General features: G+C 36.9%; 2 protein-coding genes across 2 annotated transcripts in view; one reads left to right on the forward strand and one right to left on the reverse strand.

Annotated features, from left to right (window-relative positions):
* The window catches only part of LOC140755020 (G protein-activated inward rectifier potassium channel 3), a 502,832-nt gene that overhangs the window by 240,267 nt on the left and 239,779 nt on the right, over positions 1–22,786 (reverse strand). The gene's annotated exons all lie outside the window — the stretch shown is intronic.
* tup (LIM1_Isl and LIM2_Isl domain-containing protein tup) overlaps positions 21,946–22,786 on the forward strand; it is a 63,616-nt gene continuing 62,775 nt past the window's right edge. The window contains exon 1 of the mRNA XM_073090423.1: positions 21,946–22,378. Within this exon, the coding sequence (XP_072946524.1) occupies positions 22,273–22,378 (106 nt within the window). The 5' untranslated portion in view covers positions 21,946–22,272. The remainder of the gene's footprint in view (positions 22,379–22,786) is intronic.

Consider the following 22,786-nt stretch of genomic DNA (forward strand, 5'->3'; position numbering starts at 1 on the left):
TCCTAGAAGAGACCTACTGTACATTTATAATTTGTATTTTTTATTTGTTACTGGTGACATGTTACATAACACCTAAAATAAATCTCAATTCTCCGCGCCATGGGTAAGTCGACAGCGATATGACATATTGGCTAATCCGTCGCGGGTTCGAACCCTGTTTGCGCATCACATTACCACCTATTACTACCCCAGTGACTTAAGGATCAATACAAAATTTTGGATTATAGAAAAAAATAAACAAATTTGGGGTCGGTTACGTGATTACTTTATGTTAATATTAGTGTATAATCTCATGTGGGTGTTACAATGTAGAAAATACTTTGATACCCAGAAGGGTCTTTGGGACAGTCCCAAAAACAAATTGAAACGAAGGTGTGGTAAATTTCGCGCCAAACTTCTAGTCCGCTCTGAAGTTGTTGCGCGCAGGTGTAGTCAGAGCCAATGGTCGAACACAACTACAAGCGTGTACTCCGTAGCCGTAGACCCGTGGGCGAGAGCGGGCAGCGCTAATAACTGCTGCGGACAGGAGCGGGCTAATATCTATAATATGCTGCTGCGACGCCACTCATTTCTATATTCAGAGCGGACTAGAAGTTTGGCGGGTCTCTACTTTTTTACCGTACCGCTGCACCTATTTCGAGCGTGCAGGAATTCTTGCGTTTCAGTGGAAGGGTTGGGACCTACATATGAGGCGACTATCTCAGGAGCTCCTCAGGAGTGATCAGGAGTGTGAATGTGTGATCGATTTCACGCAGAATATTTATGGTGTTGGTTTCTGAAGCACATGGGTGAAAGTAACCACTTAAAATAAAGTGAACTGAATGCTACTTGGGTACTTCAGTTTATATAAAAATAAAAACAAACTTTGGAAAGTAATGATAAATGACAAACTAAAACTAGAGGTTTCATTTATAAAATCTTTATAAGGATTCGCTTCTAAGATTTTTTTTAATATTCATTCATCAGTCATGAGCATAACCATAACTTACCAATTATTCGATATTATGTCAATTGGTTTCATATAGATAACTCATATTATAGACCATATAGGTAACCGTAAGTAGATTCTCTACATTTTAAGGATACCAGTGTTATTAGACCGTATTATCAAAAATGTTTTTGGTTTACCCAAAGCGAAATACAAAACCCACAGACAAAAAAACAAACCATCAATCTCTGCCCGCAAACCGGAAGCGTTCCGGAACAATCTGTCATCGAAAGCGCGCGTAAAAGCCGCCATTTTGGTAAAAACTCCCGCCAATATTACAGCAATATGGCGAGCGGCGGACACGTGCCGGTTTTTTTGTGCTAAATATTTTACTGCTCCCTTGAGTAAATAACAGTTTATTGAAGAATTGGAATAATCCGAAATAATTATTATGTAAGTTGATGTTAATATGTCAAGCGTCGCTGTGTTCTAGTTTTAAATGAATGTGAAACGTTGATATTTGCACGACCTTAAGTAGAACTCCAATTCTACTAGGATTATTTAAACCATGGCATATTTGTTTATTTCTAGATGTAACTGTACTATTATGCAAGACGTCTTCTGTTATTCTTCATACAAATCAACAACCTTTTTACTGTAACAAACAAAAAATAAAACTAGCAAAAGTCCAAAAGTTATTTGAAACGTACACATGAATTTGCTACAATATTTCTTGGTATAATATTTATAGAATTGTTTGAGGCATAAAAAGTGTAAAAGAAACAGGTAAAGCTAAATATAAGATGAAAAAAATGCACAATAACCTAGTACTTAAATTATTATTAAAGCTATTTGAAAAGTTTCTGAAATCAGTAAATTCATTGACCCTGAACATTCATTTTTACGCATAGACCAAACTATAAAAGACCGTATATCCGTTCCAAATGGTACAATATCCCCAAAACGGTAAACGGGGAAGGATTTCAAAAAGGAGATCACATGAAAACAATAGTATCCATTTGGAGGCACGGGGCGACACGCGCCGCGCACGCGCGAACGAACGCCGTACACCGTCCAACACACGCCAGTCATTACAATGTTTTGTGTTGATTAGATTAATGTGCGGTCTTTTCCACTTTCAAAATAAAATTCCGAGGAACATAAAGATTATTGTGTCTTTTCGTTGCAGTCACGAGTTTAGTTAATGTTTCCGTTTTGGCTCAATGGCGCGCTAATTTTGCGAGGTTGATATATTATCTGCGCAATTTGGTTCCGACAATGTTTAATTGTAGCATATTTAAATGGAATTGTTGTTTCTGATACAATGCAAATCCACTTTATTCAGAAATTTCAGTTCTTAATAGAAGAAGAATCTAATAATACTGATTTGATTGCTTTTTATACGTACGTTGTCCTCGAGGATATTTTAGAAAATATTTTATTTACTGAAATCGCTTTAATTTTCGATATTTATAATTTTATTAAGAACAACAAATACACACTTAATTTGAATATTGAATAATAATTATTAAAACGTGCACTAAAACAAATGTATTATGAAACAAAGTAAATGACAAAATTTCAATGATTGTACTAAAACACGCCAAGTGCTCAAGTGTTATGTTATGGTATAACAAGTATGAAAATACGAAAAGGATAATAATGAAAAAATAACATAACGGTTATTCGTAACCAGCTGCCACCGCGTGGACACGTGCCACTGGCCTCGAGGGATGCCACGGTCGCAGATCTATGGAACTTTACTGTTCCTTGGAGATTGTTAATAAATCTTGTTGAATTTCTTGAGCTGTAAAAAGTATTTTAAGTCGTGGTATGCATTAAGGTTAGTGGAAGTGATATACAAGAATCTAAGGATCTTTATTGAGGATTTTTATTGAACAATTGTACTAATTAGTACGCCTTGAAAAAAAAGTTTCTTTTTTCTTTTGCCCAATTCCTAAGTTGGTTGACGATAAATGAAAATCCTGCAGCCGAACATAGTACCTCCTACTATTTCCAAATCAGTTAAAAAAATTGTAGTCAAAAAGTCATAACACTTTTAAAATAAAAATGTAATATAAATTTTGTAAAATTTTAAAAGTTCATATTGAAATAATACATACATAATTATGAAAATTGAACTTTAACAAACTACATGGCTACAATTAATTATAGGAGATTTATAATATAATGCTTATTTAACACGTACACGAATATTAACAACTAAAAGTAAAGAGAAAGAACGAAACTAAAAATAAAGATAATAAAACACAAAAAACAATAAGTCTCCATGAAAATGATTTTAGTAATGCACCTTTAAATAAAGCGGGGTGCAATAACAATCAGTGACGCGGCATAAAGTGCATTCCACCCTTCGCAAACGCAATCAGTGAAGTCATCGGTGTATCACCACTTCCCCACAATCCGTATAATTATTGACACAAAATAATTTCCGTGATTGTCTTCTGATTAAAAAGCACACGTCCGTTGCGTAGAAAAACATGTTTTTACGTAACAATTCCTGTCGGTTCATTATCGATATGGGAAAGTTGATTCCCCTAGTTGTTTGGATTTCACACCCACGATTTTTTGATTAAAACTCCCGGTAATGTGATGGGGAGTGCCGCAAGGGTCGCACCTAGGTCCCTTCTTTCTCATTGTGCGTTCTTCCCGAAAACGGGAATTCCATCTCTTGATTAGATCGCAGTGAATGGAATATTAATAAATATATTTTATGTTTTCTCTCAATAACTGAGGCAAATTTTGAAGCGTGTTCCACTACAATGCTCCAATGCAGACGATATACATTGGGAATGCCTTTTTGAGATATGACAAACATTTACGCATATTTGTATTTTTACCCTGACTTGATGTGATATGCTCAGATGCTCAGTCAACGAGGCCGCGAGACGTTCCGATTTAGTTCTCAAAGACAGCAGCAGACTAGGAAAGTACTCACTTTAACTAGAACCTCTGTGTTATTTAGGATTTATTGTACCAAAAGTGTCTTAGATGAAATCAGGATGGCTCATCGGCAAGGCTTTCTTTCCAAAATTTTTTTACAAAACTTTGAAGTTTCCTCGCGATATTTTACCGATATTGTAAGCTTATTCAAGTTAACCCTTGATCAAATCGTAGAACTTATTTCAGAAAGCCTTCTATTACTTCCTACATATCATTCAACACTAAAATGCAGCAATAATAAAGTGTAATTTAATAAAGTGCGTCTACAATGAGTGCAATGAGGCGCGCTAAGCCACTGCAGCGCCATCTACGAGCCATATGCCCTCAGTGGTCCCTTTGCAATGTGGATCATGAGTTTTGGTACTAGAATTATGGTTATTGCTCCCACCTCCTACTACACTTCGCTCCTACCAACTAATTTACTTCGGGTTTGCAGAGTATTTAAAAACGTCAAATATGTATTTTGATGTTTATAGAAATTTAATGTTAGTTAGTAGGTACCGCAGGCGGGAATAACAACAATTAGCAATTACATTTACAAAATATACTACCGAAACTGCATTTGTCCATATTTATATATTTCTTTACCATAATAATTTTAATATTGTTGTAGGTATTATTTTCCCTTTTCAGTTAAATTTTAAGCAGTAGGATTCTTTGTTTTTAATTTTCTTATTATTTTTATGTACCTACGACAATAGATTTTCTTTATGACCATTTTGCACGTTTCGTCGTATGTTATATAGATTTACATAATAATATATTTCGATAAGTCCGATAATAAGAACAAAAATAATGCAATATTATAGCAAATCAGAAAAAATAAATTAGTTGATTTTTAACTCGACATGTTGCACAAGGATCAAAACCGCTTCAACCCCATAGAAACGTCACCGCCCTCACGCATAACATATCAGGGGTAGCACTTTGATGGACACCTAAAAGAAAATATTTTGTATTCACATGAATATTAATTATTAGAACATAATTCACCGAATATGCCCTTTGTGATGCTGTTCACTTCGAACTTATTCGTTTATTCATTTAATTATTCAATAATAGCGGGCGAAGGGTTAAGGCAGATTTGAATATTGCTATTGTATTAAACTTTTTGTTGTTTAATAATAAGCTTTTGATATAGATTTTTGATATTGAGACTGTTAAAAAATTGCTAAAATTATAAATATTTTTTGCATTATTAATTTACAAAAGATAGGTATTTATTTTGCAATATTAAAATTATACATAGGTACCTACATATATTTTTTTAATATAGGAGTAGCAGACGAGCATACAGTCCATCTGATGGTAAGTGGCTACTGCCGCTCATGGACATTTTTAATCAACTCCAGATAGGATTACATTCCTACCTGATGTCGGGTACAGATGCGCCGTTGCCGTTACGTTAGCTGGAACGCCTCGGAAAAGTATATCTTCCTTACCACACCGTTCAAACACTTCAAACCAGAACACAGGAGCGCTTAACACTGCTGTTATGAAACAGAAATGTGTGTGGCGGTGATGCCGCCGGAGTCGAACCACAAAGGGTTGTACCTCCTTCAAAATATTTTAAAGTAAACTATATATAATTCAAAACAAAATTAAGTATTTTATACATGACATATACAAAAATTAATTTATTATTTATTAATTCTCATATGAGTCAAAATTTGAACAAAAAAGATAATTTGGATTTATGAACATTAAAATAAATGCAAAAAATTTCTATGAAGATAAATAATATTTGCAAAAGCGCTGCATCATAACCCGGTAATCCGTAAAAAGTATCGTTACCCATAGATTGATATAAATGATCAGTGATCCAGTTACGAAAGCGCTGGTCATTGCTGGAGCTTTACCTCCACCGCTAACAGGGTGAAATTTCAAGATTTAATACATATGGTATTAGAATTTGTCGTTCGATTCTGGCGGCAACACCGCCACACCTATTTCTGTTATAACAGCAGTGTTAAGCATTGCTGCGTTCTGGTTTGAAAGGTGTGGTAACGGAGACATACTTTTCCGAGGCGTTCCAGCTTAGTCCACAGGGATAGCGGCGCATCTGTGGCCGACCTCAGGTAGGAATATCTAATCCTACCTGGGGTTGATTACACATGTCCATACTACAGTAGCCACTTACCATCAGGTGGACTGCATGCTCGTCTGCTACTCCTATATTATAAAAAAATACTATCAAAGTACTATCTCGATTTCTGTAGAAACGTATGTCTATCCAACATACACAGTCAAGTCGTTGTAACATAGGTATATAACATGTTTGAAACAGGACAAACATCAACGTGGCCAAGGACGTACAATTTGTACCCGATAACAGAATAGGGATGGTGATTTGTCCCGAAAAATATCGATTGAAAACGAAGTATCGGAATATAATCGATTCATAATACCGTAGACTAGAATATTTTCTATTTCTTTTCTGGGCAGTATCTACAACGCCGAAGCAATAGTGTTTTCGTCTTCGGTAGAAAATATATGAAACAAGAGGAAAGTTTAATTTAGCTATTTCGAAATTAAGTGGGCGAATAGTTAATTTTACACGCTCCAAATTAAGTCGGCGAAAAAAATAGCAGGCTTTTATATTTGTATCGTTTTGAAAATATGATTTTTACTGAAAATACATCGAATATCTATTTTCCGTCAAAAATATGTCTCACTAATCGATTAATTGCTAAATAAAATATCGATTACAACTTTATTTTTGGGATCCAAACATCGATTTATTGATTAATCGATATAACATAGCCATCCCTATCAGGCGCCGGCTGAGAATGTCGCCGGACGGTACGTAATTTTATTATTAGTCACCTTATCTGGTGGGAAAGAGCGAAGGTAGGTGGCTACAAGAATTTTTAGTTCAAGGAATTTCAACCAAAGGTATTCAATACAGATTCTAATGAAGGGAATTTTTTTACATTTGGGTAAATGGTATGGTTTTCGGATTTCATTAAAACATTTGCAAAAAGATCCGATTATCATTGGAAGCTGATCATGTCTATATCTTTGTTAGGTAGGTGTGGTGAAGAAGATATACTTTTTCGAGGCATTCCAGCTTAGTCCTCAGGGGTAGCGGCGCCTTTGTTATCGACCTAGGGCAGGACTCTGATATTACTCGTATCTGGGGTTGGTTACAGATGTCCGTAAGTGGCAGGAGGCACTTCCCATCACGTGGATTGCTTGCACGTTTGATATTCTAATATTATAAAGGAAAAAGTGGCTACGGCCGTTCTAATTTCATTAATATTAATAAAATAAGTAAAGCAGTGATAGCCTAGTGGTTAAGAAAAAGCAGTGATAGCCTAGTGGTTAAGAAACGCGGCCTCTCGATCGAGGGGTTCGAGGTTCAAATCCCAGGCACGCACCTCTGATTTTCAAATTTATGTGCGTATTAGAAATTAATTATCACTTGCTTAAACGGTGTAGGAAAACATCGTGAGGAAACCTGCATACCTGAGAGATTTATAAAAAACCTTAAAGGTATGTGAAGTCTACCAATACGCACTTGGCCAGCGCGGTGGACTATGGCCTAATCCTTCTCATTCTGAGAGGAGACCCGTGCCCAGCAGTGGGACAGTAATGGGTTGATGATGAAGTAAATCATGAAATCCATACGAAACCGTTATCCCATTACGTTCACTCAAATCTAAGTGAACGTACTACTGACTCAGGGTTTACTCCTAAACTTAAAATGTAAAGGATTTGAGGCACACAGCTTTCCACACCTTAATTTTTTTTTCCATAACTCTTAGGCGAGTGCGTTTCCTCATTATGTTTTCATTCTATGAAAGCATGTGATAATTAGTTAATTACTAAACTGATAAATACGGCAGTCACCATATAAGTATCATCAGGTGGACTGCATGCTCGTCTGCTACTCTTATATTATAAAACAAATTTCGACGATAGATATCAAAATACCAAAAGGACTATCTATTAAAATCGAAAGCGCAAATAGTAACCGCCATATGGTGGTAGCGATACCATTAATGTAATGCTTTTAGTTGTGTTTATCCGGTGGAGTGTGTTTACACAGGAATTACTGTAGATAACGTATCGATTGTCCAATAATAATATGGTAGAGTGCGGATTGTTGACGAATTCACCTGTTTTATAGAGCAATATGGAACGCATATGTCTTTTTATCCGACTGCGGAAGGTAATGATTGTATGTCTAATTCTTTGTTTGAATTTTGCATGGATACGTATTTGAAGGTGGTAGAACCCCCTTGTGGTTCGACTCTAACGGCACCACCGCCACACCTATATCTGCCTCATAACAGCAGTGTTAAGCGCTGCTGTGTTCTGGTTTGAAGGGTGTGGTAATGGAGACATACTTTTCCAAGGCGTTCGAGCTTAATTCTCAGGGGTAGCGGTGTATCTGTGGCCGACGTCACGTAGAAATATCTAATCCTATCTGGGGTTGATTACAGATTTCAATGGGCGGCAGTAGTCACTTACCATCAGGTGGACTGCATGCTCGTCTGCCAATCTTATACGAGTATTATAAAAAAAAGTTTCCTTTACTATTATTAGCTCCATTTTTAATTTGAACGTTCAGATTAATTAAATATTTTGAATATATTTATCAAGAACCGATGACAATACATGATTTTAATAATTTTGGCACATTCTCCTCATTAGGATGGTCATGATCACAGATTCTTTGTGCAATTTATACTATTATTTATTTAACTTCGTTAGTTCGGTGCGTGAGTAGTGATTATTGCAATAAAAGTTTAAACCAATATGCATACAGAAATAAATCAGTTTTATTGACTTATTTATGTATTGAATTTTCAGGAAACCGTATAATTACCTAAGTAGTCAAAAAGCTGACAAAATTAGACTATTTAGGGCAGAACCCTAACTTGAAAAAAATATACAAAGATTTTGATTTATGACTTAATTTTAAAAATTAATTGAAAGTAATGAGAAACAAGTAGAATAATTAATAAATGTGCATCTGGTGCAAGATGTCTGTGTCCTCTCGAGATCTGTCCGAGCACAGCATCCCGTTGTATAGAGCTGATAACGAGGCACTTGTCTCGGGCACTTGACGACTTGTAATGTAATTGACATAACAAATATACTTATTAGTCTAGTACTTGGAGCCCTTTTCCTGCCCCTTTAGTATCTGCGTGCCGATCTGGTTCATATGCGTTTGCCTATCCTATCATATTATAGATACCAAATTTTCTTGTTATGTTAAATCGGAAGGGCACGCACTTCAAATTTTACAAAGTTATGTCCATTTTACTAATTTATTACACTTGCTTAAACGGTAAAGGAATCTTCGTAAAGTGAAAGTATGCCTGAAACTTTCTTGCAAAAAATCTTTTCAAAAGGCTTGTGCAGTGTACTAATACGCTCTTAGCCAGTGCGGTGGGCTATGGTCTAAGCCGCTCTCACTTTGGAGAGGAGACCCGTACCCAGCAGTGGGACCGTTATGGTTGACAAGGAGGACATTGAGTTCAGACTTTTTTTAAATATAGGGGTAGCAGACGAGCATGCAGTCCACCTGATGGTAAGTGGCTACTGCCGCTGAACATTTGTAATCTATCCCAGATAGGATTAAATATTCCTACGAGCACCTGAGGTAGGCCACAGATGCGCCGCTGCCCCTGAGGACTAGGTTGGAACGCCTCGGAAAAGTATGCCTCTCTTACCACACCCTTCAAACTAGAACACAGCAGCACTTAACACTGCTGTTATGAGGCAGAAATAGGTGTAGCGGTGGTGCCGTCGGAGTCGAACCACAAAGGGTTCTACCACCTTCAAACCTCCTGTCTTTTGTTTATTCTATCAAAGCTTTTTAAAAAGATTTATAGCAAACGCTAATGCAGTTCATCTGATCGTAAGCAGTCACTGCCGTCCATGGATATCTGGAAGTAACAAAGGTGGTAAACCCTCTGTGGTTTGACTAGACTAGAAAGCCTCGGAAAAGTATGTCTCCCTTACCACACCCTCAAACCAGAACACAGCAGCGCTTAAGACTGCTGTTGTGTTATCAAACACTGATGAAGTAGCCTTCATAATGAATTCGTCAAAAGTACAAATTCTTTAGAAAAAGCCTACAAAATGACGCCGCTGCCATTTAACGTTTTAAGGAATGCGTTAATCGCATAACGCCACGCGTTTATCGAAGCGAGAGGCATTATAGGGATTAGGGGCCCGGGTTCGATCCCATTATGTGCTCAGGGATTCCTTTGTTATCTTTATTTATGTAACTATCCTTACGAATGTATCTGTTGATAATAGGGAACTTCTAAGGGTTTTCATTGTCACCTTACATGCTTTAGGAAATTGAGATTTGCTTACAAACGTTCATTATTGGCAGTAGCTTACGATGAATAGTTGTGGCAGAAGCCTAGACTATGGCAGCACCACCACTACTCCTATTTCTACCCAGTAATAGCAGTAACGTAAGGGAAATATATTTTAACGAGAAGTTCCCACTGAGTCCTCTGGAATAGCAACGCATCAGCGGCCTCCGATAGGAATCTAATCTTATCTGAGGTTGATGACATGTTCATGAGCCGCAGTAGCCAAGTACCATCAGGTGGACTGCATGCTCGATCACTTCTTCTATATTATACAAAAAAGACTATATCTTCGTTTGCTACAAGGCAAAACCACGCAGAATTCTTCAACCCATACATATATAAAAGACTATAAAAGTAGGTACCCATACTAAAAGCTCCTGTAAATCATAGACTTAATTCCCAACTCACGTTTCCCCGGGCTACTTATCGGTCGGGATTTTCCGCCCTGATGATGCGATTACTGGGACCCAAAGCGTAAGTTGCCGGGGCAAAAAATGTTTCGTACCCCGTTGTTGTCGGATCGCGAGCGAAGAGCGAGTTGTTTAATAATCGCATGACAGAAAAAATAATGCATGTTTATGTGTATAATATATTAAACGCTTTCTTCACTCACAGCCCCACACTAGGATTCCCTGTGTCGTGGGTGCCATGGACAAACACAGAGACAAATACACAAACATCCAGACCCAGAAACAGAAATCTAAATTCATCATTTAGATATCTGTCTGGCCGGGGATCGAACCCGGGACCCTCTACGCGTCAGTCCGGTATGGTGACCGCTCCGCCACGCGGGTCGTCAAATATACGCGGGTAATATATTGAATGTAATATTTATGATGAGATCTGGTTTTGTAAAAAATATGTCTTTATTATATTTAATTTAAAGCTATCAATCTAAAAACCAATACCAAACTGTTTGATATTAAAGCATGTGTATTTTATGGCAATGTAATTGATGTAGGTAATAAATTAAGGTATTAATTAATAAAGTAATTTCAAAACAAAATCTATTCAATCCGTCGACGCTAGCAACCCTTCGTAAATCTCTCTAAGACACTTGCTAATCTACTCGTAGTTTTGATAAACAAATCAAAAATACAGAAATACCACGAAAGAGTATCTTGTTTTTCGCTTATTTTTGTTGATGTCCAAAAGTAATTTTTTAAACCAAATGGAAAGTGACATTTCGTATGTTTATTTCGATACTCGTTTATCTTTCATGGCTAACCCGCCCACGGTCGAACAAAGCATAAAAGGCTATGAAGCTTGTCACAATAATAATTGTCACCAGTAGCGAATGGTCACTTCTTTGTAATGTATTGTAACATTTTTTGTAACAAAAAATTGTAAGTGACAATATACGATATAGTACGGTACACTAATTTTAAAAAGTGTTGTTTGTGCAACAATATTGTTGTTGTAACAATAAACCTAAGGCTGCATGGTCAGTGAATATAAATATTTTTTATATATTTGAAATAGCAAATGAGCAATCATGATGGTAAGTTTTGAAGGACCCTCTGTGGTTCGACTTCAACGGCATCACCACCACACCTATTTCTGCCTAATAACAGCAGTGTTAAGCGCTGCTGTTATTGGGCAGAAATAGGTTGTTCTGGTTTAATGGGTGTGCTGAGGGAGCTCAGCGCGCGCTAACTAATCCGCGGTATTCCAGCTTGTCTGTAATATGTGACAAGTCAATTCAATTCAAACAGGGTTACGTTTTCACCCTTTTCGTACGGAACCCTAAAAAAGGAAAATGTCGTACCGTCTTACCTACCTATTAACTGCAAAAACAAAATGTTACATATATTAGGTAGGTACCTATACCTTAAAATACCAAACACAATGCAATATTGAAATCAGATAACCCACTAATTTAGACGCATAGACAATAAAACATCCAAATGCATTTTTAATCTGTATCTATAATCTCGATCGGAACAGATAATAGAAATGGCGCCAATCGATGTGTTAAACGCGCCCTATTTTGACAAAGGAGGTTTTAATAATCTGCTTTGGTTTTTTTATACTTTTTTTGTTAGAAAGGTGTTCTGTCATCTCGCGGGATGCTCCTTTGTCGGGTAAATAGAGATGTTATGGTTAGAACTTGCGCGAGATTTCGAAAATAAATTATGAAAAAAATAATAATGTTTCAATTAACAAATTTTGAGACTTATTTTTAAATTACGAAATACGAAGACATCGATATATTTCAGATATTAAAATCATCAAATTAATGAAAAAATATGTATGTTAGTATTTATACAGAGAGAATTATAAATATGAGCCTTCAGAGTCAAATTCGAAACTATAATAAATAGTGAAAGCTAAAAGGAGTTATGAAGCCGGTTTTGATAAAACTAAAATTGCATCATCACATTTTTTGAACATTGATTTCCCTAGTCGGATGTAGACCGACTTTATTTTAAAAAAAAACACACACACACACAAATGTAAAAGCTTATAATAATCATGTACAATTTTATGTAAGTATTTATTTTTAATTCATAAATTATATTTAACGTATTATGTATGTACCTAAAGAAAACATTTACAAAATATCATATTTACGTTCTCCGTGACACTTCTAAACGCTATAACGTCTATGGTATTCACGCACCATATTATTTTGTGATCTACTTTTGTGTATTAAATGTGAAAATAAGATGTCTTTGCGCCCGACAGAAAAATCTCTGCCGGCCCGTCACACTCTTTGTGTTGTGTGTGTCATAGATCTGTGGTCTTTCTTTGTTATGTCTTACAAAACTGTGAATGTGTTATTTTGCGCTTTTGGATGTATTTTTGTCGCTTGACACAGCCGAATTTTTTTTGTCGATTGCATTAGGCTTAGATGCATCGTATGACGTTTAAGTCCCGGCCTCTATAATTATTAAATAAGGACATTACTTTAAAATTAATTATATAGTAGAGCAAAGTATAATTTATACAAAACATAATACAGTAGGTGTCCTTGAATACTCTCGATTTTAAATTAAAACTATCGGTAGGTACTCCGGATTATTTCTTTCTCTACCAATCTGCCCTGGGTCGAATATCTTGTAAACTCCCTCAGTTGTGAAGATACTATACTTAGCTCAGTGTCGCCGTTGTGCAGGATAACTTGATGGTATCTTTGTAGATTTTTAAAATTTTCCTGAAAATATATTTATGCTGTTATTAGGCTTATAAGGATCATTTCCAACAAAAAAATCTAAGGGTGTTAAATGAATAATTGACCAATTACGAAAAACTCGAATAAAAGTTAAAAATTATCAATACAAATAATTTGGAAGTCAAAAGAACTTCTACCAAGTTCTGCTTTCTCATATAAACAATCTCAGTGGATGCGTTAATTGTCCAAAGTGAGCTGTAATTGAATAAGAGAAGGACGCGAGACTGGCACATCAGGTAAGACCACAGATCTAATGTTAAGTTGATAGAGTATATGAAATGTCACGTTTTCTGAATAACTTAGTAGCAATAGACATGGGGAGAAAACATATCATCCACGAAGTATTACCAATCCATAACAACTTTTGAATATATACCTATATCAAAGTTGACTGACGGGGATCGGTGATGATCTGAGATGGTGTTCATGTGAACCAGGATAAAAATCTTGACAATATCTTCTCTTTATATTTAATAATCTCTTTGCTATTATGTGACATACAACAATCTAAAATTCTATAAAACACAAAAAGTTAATCTGCCAATAAATTCAAGTACCACGTTCGAAAGTAATTTGTATAAAAGTAACCAAATAGGTACTCTTTTTTCGTTTTGTGTAACCTATCTGTTCAGTGTATGTTCTGTGGTCGAGTCAACTAGCTTCGTTAATTATTGGAGAACGTGATGAAGCTGGTAATTATAGTTTTGAACTTCCCGGTAAGTTAGTTTTGTGTTAGTAGTGAGGATGTTACCTACGTACATACTACTATCAATGTGCTAGTTGTACAAAGGTGGTCGGAAAAACATAGTTTGTTGTTGTGATGTAGGTACGGACTTATTGCACTGGCGGACTAGGGGGTGGGGGGCAGGGGCGGTCTGGGTCTCTGGTCCTGGAGGGCCTAAAGCCTACAAGTATTTCTGCTTCATAACAGCAGTGTTAAGCGCTGCTGTGTTCTGGTTTGAAGGGTGTGGTAAGGGAGACATACTTTTGCGAGACGTCCCTTAGGGGTAGCGGCACATCTGTGACCGACCTCAGGTAGGAATATCTGATCCTATCTGGGGTTGATTACAGTTGTCCATGGGCGGCAGTGGCCACTTACCATCAGGTGGACTGCATGCTCGTCTACTACTCCCATGTTATAAAAAAAGTTGTGGCCGATTATTTCTATTCATACCAAATATTAACCACAAAACCTATTCGTCAATCAGTAATACCCACCCTGTCGTAGGGGTTGAAATGAATTAGCCACAATCAATAAGCTGGCCCGCGTCCGTCCGGTCAGCGGTTCCGGTTTTACCCCAGTTTCCGGAACATTCCGAAGATGGATTTCTTTGTCCGGAATGAGGTAATAAACACGAACTCTGAGTAACGTCACGCGGTGATCCGGGTTCGATTCCGACGTCTTAATGATTTTGTTTGAGTGTTTGTGCTTTTTGGAGTAAATTTTATTCACGACATGTCATCTTAAAGTAGGGATATTACGAAGGTGGTAGAACTGAGAGAATTTGTAGTTTGACTTGAGGCACCACTGCCATACCTATTTCTGCCTCATGACAGAGTCAAGCGCTGCTGCGTTCCGCTTTGCAGTATGTGGTAAGGAAGCCATACTTATCCGAGGTGTTCCAAGCCTCAGGTCGAGTTTTGCCTGGAGATAATTATAAATAGGTATCTATGGGCAGTAGTAGCATCACCAGGTGGACTGCTGTATCCGAGGCGTTCCGACTTAGTTCACGGGCGTAACAACGCATCTGGTCCCATCCGCAATCATCCAATCCCGACGCACGTACTCTGGTGACGTCTATGATGACGTACTGTATACACATTGGCCACTAGTTCCAAGGACGGTTGAGTGGGCCTTGAGCTACGTGACCTTACGTACCGCGCCGCAATTACATACTCTTTTTTCGCGACCACGTGGCTCTAATTTTCCGCATATTTCCGCGGTTTTAATAGCGCACCGCAAACCGCTTACCCGCCTACAACTAGTGCACAGAATCCAGAGGACCTGCCGAGCTGCAACTACAAGACCACAGGTAGGTACGTGCGTTATTCCATAGGGATAGCTACCCAATTCTTCTTTCTCCGCGCTTTCTCTATTTCGCCTACCTAGTTCCAGTGTGCACAAGAAATAGGCATCAAAACCCGCCACTCCAGCATCTATGACTGATCTCAGGTAGGAATCAATTCTTGCTTAGAGCGGCGGTAGCCACTTACTACCAGGTGAAGTGCTAGCTCGTTTACTAGTCCAATCAAAAAAATAATCATAATTAAAAGCCAAAGAAATGTCACTTCGTTCACTAGACTTAACGGAAGCCTAATCTGTGAAAATTGGATTTAATAACTTTAAATTGTCATCGAATTCCGACTAATTAATGTCGTGACAGGCCTGTCATAGTGACAGGATCGCCGCCGAAAGCACGTGGCGCCGGACACCGTAAAATGACCACCCATAAAAAGTTTATCCAGTCAACTCTATGGTATAGGTCAGTGGTGCTCAAATTATAGTTTTTAAACTCTTAAAATTAATTTATATGCAGTTTTACAGGCTCACAAGCGGCAGTGACCACTTAGTATCGCATACTTAAATCTTATAAAAAACTTAATAAGCACAAGCCAATTTTTATATTAATTAAGACAATTCTTTGTCTTTGTCAAGGGCTAAAATTCAACCTGAACCCAGCTACATATATTATGCTACTCGTACCTCTGAGTACTAAATTAAAACGTCTGTACCTTATAATACCTAAAATACACGTTGCGAAAAATCTGTGATTTACTTCAGTAAAGAATTCCTATTTAGAGTTAAAATAGATGAAAAAGCACTCCTTGAAAATTCATGTAAAACGAACCTACTTTTAGTAAAAAAATGTGATTTTGATTTGCTACTTCAATTACATAACGCTTATAATTTTTCTATAAATACAAGAAACTAAAAACTAATAGATTGTAATATGTAAATGTAAGTAGAATGTAATATGTAGTACTATTATTAAATATATTATACATGGAACTTTGAGAGCCGCTGGTTGGCGACTTTTTCACTGCATTCTTCGAGATATTTATGGGATTTTTATTGCGATGTAAAATTTATGAATAGGTAGGTTCACCCAGTTCTGATACTGTACCTACTGTATCTATGTAATGTAGACAAAAGCTTACCTACATGAGACCTTCAACATGGTTCAACTGCTGTCCAATGATAATAACGGGGGCCGAAAGCTTAACGTTTTACTTATTTATTCATTTTTTTCCTCTATACTAATATTATAAAGAGGAAAACTTTGTTTGTTTGTTTCATTGTAATGAATAGGCTCAAAAGCTACTGGACCGATTTTAAAAATTCTTTCACCATTCGAAAGCTACATTATCCACGACATAGGCTATAATTTATATGAAATATATATGATAAATAGATTTTGAGGCGGTACAAAGTTTGCCGGGTCAGCTAGTACTTTATATAGGAATAGCAGACGAGCATGTAGTCCACCTGATAGTAAGTAGGTACCTACCTACCGTTATCCATGGACATCGTAATTAGTCTCTGATAAGATTAGAATCCTATCTGAAGTCGGTAACAGATGCAGTTGTTACCCTAGAGGGCTAAATTGGAACGCCTCGAACTGTAAGTCTCCCTTATCACATCCTTTAAACAAAAACTCAGCAGCACTTTACACTATTGTTATTAGGCAGAAATGGTTGTGACGGTGGTGTCTTTGGAGTCTAAAAACAAACCACAAAGGCATATTAAAATTCAACCACTAGCGGTCACCCATCCGAATCTCGAGACTATCGAACATTCCTTAACTTTGTAAATCCTACCTACAAACATAGATTAGTTAAGAAACTTCGCCGCCTTGAAATTGAATGAAGCCACAAACCGCTTATTAGTAAGTTCTTTTTTTGAATTCTTGACAAATAAAAAGATTTTTAGAGAAAATTTACGAATAAATAACTAATACTGCGTAATGTACATAATAAATAAATAATTATTTAAAATATTTTAGGGACATTTTAGCACGGAGACGTGGCAAAACTTTTTACGCAACTATTCCAATTTTCAAAACTGGGTACATTTTCTTGTTAGGAGTGAGTAATCTTTACTTATCTATGCCTACAAACAGGTAGCGAAACCAAAATAGGTAATTTCAATAAAATTTCGCTTCCATTAAGGTTTCGCGGATGAATCACGTCAGTGAGTGCCGTGGGGAGTTTACCTACATACCCTTAAGGGTAGGGGTGTGACGGCGCATGCGCGAATAATGTTCAGGGAATTGGGACTCGAGAAGACTGCCACGAAACCGGCTGTGACGATGCTTTGAGTTTTTGTTTAAACTGCTAAATATGGATTTATTTGGACACCTTATTTATGTTGTCATAATGTGTTAGGTTTAGAAGATTTTTAAGAGTTTTCATACGAAGAACTTTAATACAAAAATTGTAAAAAAAAAAGAAACTTATACCTACCAACATAGATTAGTAAAGATTACTCACTCCTTACAAGAAAATGTGACCAGTTTTGAGAATTGAAATAGTTGCGTAAAAAAGTTTTGCCACGTCTCCGTGCTAAAATGTCCCTAAAATATTTGAAATACTTATTAATTTACTATGTAAATTATGCAATATTAGTTACTTATTCGTAAAATTTCTCTAAACATGTTTTTTATTTATGCCGTGCTCGACGCCTCCTACAATCACAGATTCTTACACACTAGGATTACCTGTGCCTGTGTGTGCCATGGACACACTCATGGTCATATAGATACCTAAAAACCCAGGCGCAGGACAGAAAACTAAATTCACATTTACCTAGATCCGGGATCTGTCCGGGAATTGAACCCGGAACCCTCTGCGCATTAGACGGGTATGGTTTCTTCTCGACATTATTGCTGCTAACCATTTTGGTGTCTTGCTGCCTTTGGTTGGTGTCGCAAACGCGCTTTTTAGTCACTGCATGCTTAAAAGCGATTCTCGCGTTTTTTTGCAGAGTGCTGCGTTTGATCGCTGCATCTTTATTATAATATAGGAGTAGCAGACGAGCATGCAGTCTACCTGATGGTAAGTGGCTACTGCCGCCTATGGATATCTGTAATCAACCATGGATTGGATTTCTACCAGAGTTCGAGAACACAGCAACTCACACACTGCACACACAGCAGCAGCACTACTGTTATGAGGTAGAAATTGAACCACAAAGGGTTTTAGCACCTTCAAATCTCTGTAAATCTGTAAGTAGTACCTACAATGTCTGCTAGCATTTAGATTAGCCAAGAGGTAAAAGAACATTAAAGTTATAGGTAGGTAGTAGGTAGGTACCTAACATTTTTGTAAAATGAAAATGTCAGCACAATGCTGACCAAATATTAAAAGATAAAGCAAAGAAAAGTTATCTTACTTTGCCATTCTTTAACTTCGTGATTTTTCAAACTCATTTGCTTATTGGCTTTGTTCCAATTTCAGCTTTGTGGAAGTTCTACTGATATTTAATTAATTAAATGATGAAAACCAAAATATTTATCGTTATAATATAATTCTACCTAAGTAGGTACTTTAACTATACCTTGGTGGGCTACGGTATCCCCTGCCTGTCGTAAGAGGAGACTAAAAGGAGGCTTCTAGGGTTGCGGGCGGCAAGAGTGGGAGCTCGAACCGCCCGGCTAGCGACCCCGGGAAGGACGGCGGTATGTGTGGCCGCATGCCGTTGTACACACCAGAGGATGTGGCGTGCTTATGCTCACCTGGGAGGAGCCCGATGGGGCAATCGCGCTTAGAGGACTCCGGTTGCGTTCCCTGCGGTTGAGATCCCGAAGTCTTCAACGCAGCGCCGAGGACGGCCACCGGAAGGGTTTTAGTGCGGTAAGAATCCCACATAACCCCGTGTGGCTCCCACGGCACCGGGTACCTTTTGAAGGTTTCCCCCTCGAAAAGAAGAAAAAAAAAAAAAAAAAAAAAAAAAAAAGGACTTAAAACTAAGTAAAAGTAGTTACTAGTTAGGTACCTAACGAGTAAGTAGGTAGGTACCTACAATGTAGGTTGGTACACATCTTAGATCGAAATTTGTCAATTTTTGCCCATCCCCGTTATAAATAAAATAATAAATCTATCAAATGTTTGCCTACAAAACTAAGCCGTAGTTTCTCCTGTCTGGTTTTGGTCGAAGATATTTCATCATATGCATAGCATAAGCATCAGATAGCCAGTTCATTAAATGGCGTAAGTAGCTATTAGGCATAAGTAGCTATTAGACTTTACCGCTGAATATTATTCAGGAAGCAAGATGTGGAATGAACTTCCTCCTGAGGTATTCCCAGAGCGCTATGACATGGGGCTCTTCAAAAAAGGTGCAAAAAGAGCTCTCCTTCAAAGCTGGCGATGCATTGGCGATTCCCCTTGTGTGCAAATGTTCATAGGCGACGTTGACTACTATCCATCCGGTAGCACGTCTGCTTTATCGTTAGGCTCAAATATATAAAAAAAGCTAGTTAAACAGTACCGTTTTGTAAAAGGCTAGGCTATTATTGGAACGGCTATTTAAGCTACTTCGCGACAGGTACCTACATTGCTTTATTGTGATATCATTTACAGCTCCTATTAGTATGAAGGTACACGTATGAGAGTAGGTAATTAGATAGATAGGTACTGTAGGTAGGTACTTTGGTAAAAAATCTAAAAATGTTAATCTTCACATCTCTACGTTATCACATGTCCAATATCCTTATCCTGCATACTTAACTTATCAGTAAGTCTCCCATCTGTTCTAACGAGCCTACTTCCTTCCTTAAAACACTTAATTTTTTGCAAAACCCCTAAACCCATAAAAATAAGGGCCAAAATACTTAACTCTATCGCGACATCTGCCAAAAATGTCCCACAGATAAATGAAACTATTTTTTATCTGTGGTTCGTCTAATGACGTTGGCGCGAACATTTGGCGCCGATTTTTTGTTTTTTCAGTGACAAGACAAAGAACCTCACACGTTGACGTGACAATTAGGATATCTCGCTATTTCTTTTTTTTATTGACGAGTTACTAATTAACTCATTAATAATGATTTTTTTAATATTTTTTTGAGAAATATTTACCGCGTCATCTTTACTAGGTAGGTACCTAACTAATAATCATCATCAACACTGTACGGTGCACCACACTGTCCAAGTTGGCTTTGGTAGACTTTTTTGTAGATCTCACAGACACCTCTGCAGGTTTCTTCACAATGTTATTTTTGAGTCTATTTTGCGATATAGGTAGATACCTATAAATGTGTGTGTCGTGTTTCTGATTTTTTTGTCAAATATTTGTCTTGAAAATCACATCTGATATCTATGTCAGTGTTTCTGAATTTCTTGAACTAGAATTTAGAATTTTCAAAAACATTTCGGTTATTAAACATTTTTCTGTTATAAATATAAAATATAACAAAATACATAACATAACATAAAACCATGGCAAGTTTGGGTATCGTCCATCCTCACGTAGATACTGATAGGTATATATCATACCTAATTAATTATTTCAGGAGGTATAAAAATAGATTGAAAAATCTTAAAAATTAAATGCTTACAGGTAGGTATTTAGGTACATACGTACCTATTATTTATTTATTAGTTTTATTAATGAAAGAAAACATTCTAAGTAAAACAACCATAGATTTGCTACCTAATACGTACTTATCTAAAGTTTTGTGAAGTTTGAAAGGGGCTTACGTGGCAGACTATGGCCCCAAAAACGTAAACAATGCAGAACAAATGTACGTTGATATCTACAGCTACCAATCTTAATAAAACAACACGAAAACATTACTCTAATTCATCTACAATCTCTACATCCCAAGTTATTTATAACCCTGCGAATGCGACATCAAAAAAAATGTAATTAATTGTACCAAGGGACATAAATTTTACTTGTCTTATTTTATATTTATATGCTATGCTAACGAGTGGCCCAGTTTTATTGAGATGGAATGTGAGTATATAATAAAACTGAATGACTGTCTGCTCGTAGGTATGTACCTATAAATTTAATTGGCGTACCACAAGTAACATGTAATTATAAAACAGCTGAGAGCAATTACCCTGTCGCTATTGACGTTAACTGCTTTAATCAAACAGTAAACCGACTATCTCATACACGACACGAGTTACAAGAAAAAATAACCTTTAAACGCTAAATATCAAACTAAAATCGAGGCGCGCTCAAAAACAAACTACCTAAACACCAAAGATTAACATGACTAGATTAAAAAATAAGGCCAGTAAGGAGGCAGCGGATCAAAACCATAAATCATGCTCATTATATTCGAACAGGATTATTTTTTACCAAAGAAAATGTTCAAAAAAGCATCAAAAGGCTATAAGGGGGGCGCCATTTTGTGAGGGTATAGTCGATTAGGGCGGGAAAATGAGAAGCTGGTGGCCAATGAGCGGTTTAGTTTTGAAAAGGCGTTCTAAAATTCCACCAATCCCGGAGAAGGTAGGTCCACTCATGCGCTTTGGCGTCGATCCATAGAATTATAGATATAATACGGCAGTATGGGCTTGGCCTCTGCCGTGGAAGGATGTGCGTGTCGGGCACCAAACATTTTTTTTTGTAAAAATATGTCGAAGTGCCTCCGGACAGAATCTAGTGTTATGTCGTTTTAAATCTAATCTAACGTTACAAGTGTATAGCTTCGGATATAGTCTGTGTTTAACGTAACTTAGATGTTTGAGAAGTCGTTTAACCCTTCAACTGCGCTGTTAAACAAATTGTACCCCAATAGGAAAAAAATCTAACGAATTGCCGACTTAAAGGTCAAAAAATTAAAATTCTCGCAGCAATAGCTTGTGTCTCGAGCGTTGGTGACCCTCGGTGCCCCTCATCATCAGGGATGGTGATGGCCAGCGGCGGCGGTGGCGGGCTCGTGCAGTCCCCACCCGACATGCTCCATCACCACAACATCATGGACACCTCCTCACATGTTGAGATGATGCCGAGTGAGTATCTTTCTTTATAATTTGAAATGTTTGTTTAAATAATTGTTGATTCTTAAGCTTTTTGTGACACAAAAACGTACTTTGTTTGCTTTTTTTTTTAAAGATTAGATTTTTCTTACAATGAAGACTTGAATTCATTAGAATTTATATATGCTGAATTTTTATCTTGATGTTACTACTTTTAACAAGAGTCATATTTTTTAATAAAACAATATTTTTGAGACTGAAATAATAAGGGACAATTATTTAATGCTTTAAAAATTAAAGTGAACTAGGTTTTAAATTACTTACTTCAAAGTATAATTTAAATGTATAATCAAAAAAATAGTACGAAGTATTAAAATATTATTAAGTAGTTGGAGGTTTATCAACAAAGTTTTCTTAAAATATATTTTACTACTTTTCTCC

The sequence above is a fragment of the Epargyreus clarus genome, unplaced genomic scaffold (assembly GCF_041222505.1).
Source record: "Epargyreus clarus isolate Ecla_fem2 unplaced genomic scaffold, WU_Ecla_fem_2.2 ptg000032l, whole genome shotgun sequence".
NCBI lineage: Eukaryota > Metazoa > Arthropoda > Insecta > Lepidoptera > Hesperiidae > Epargyreus > Epargyreus clarus.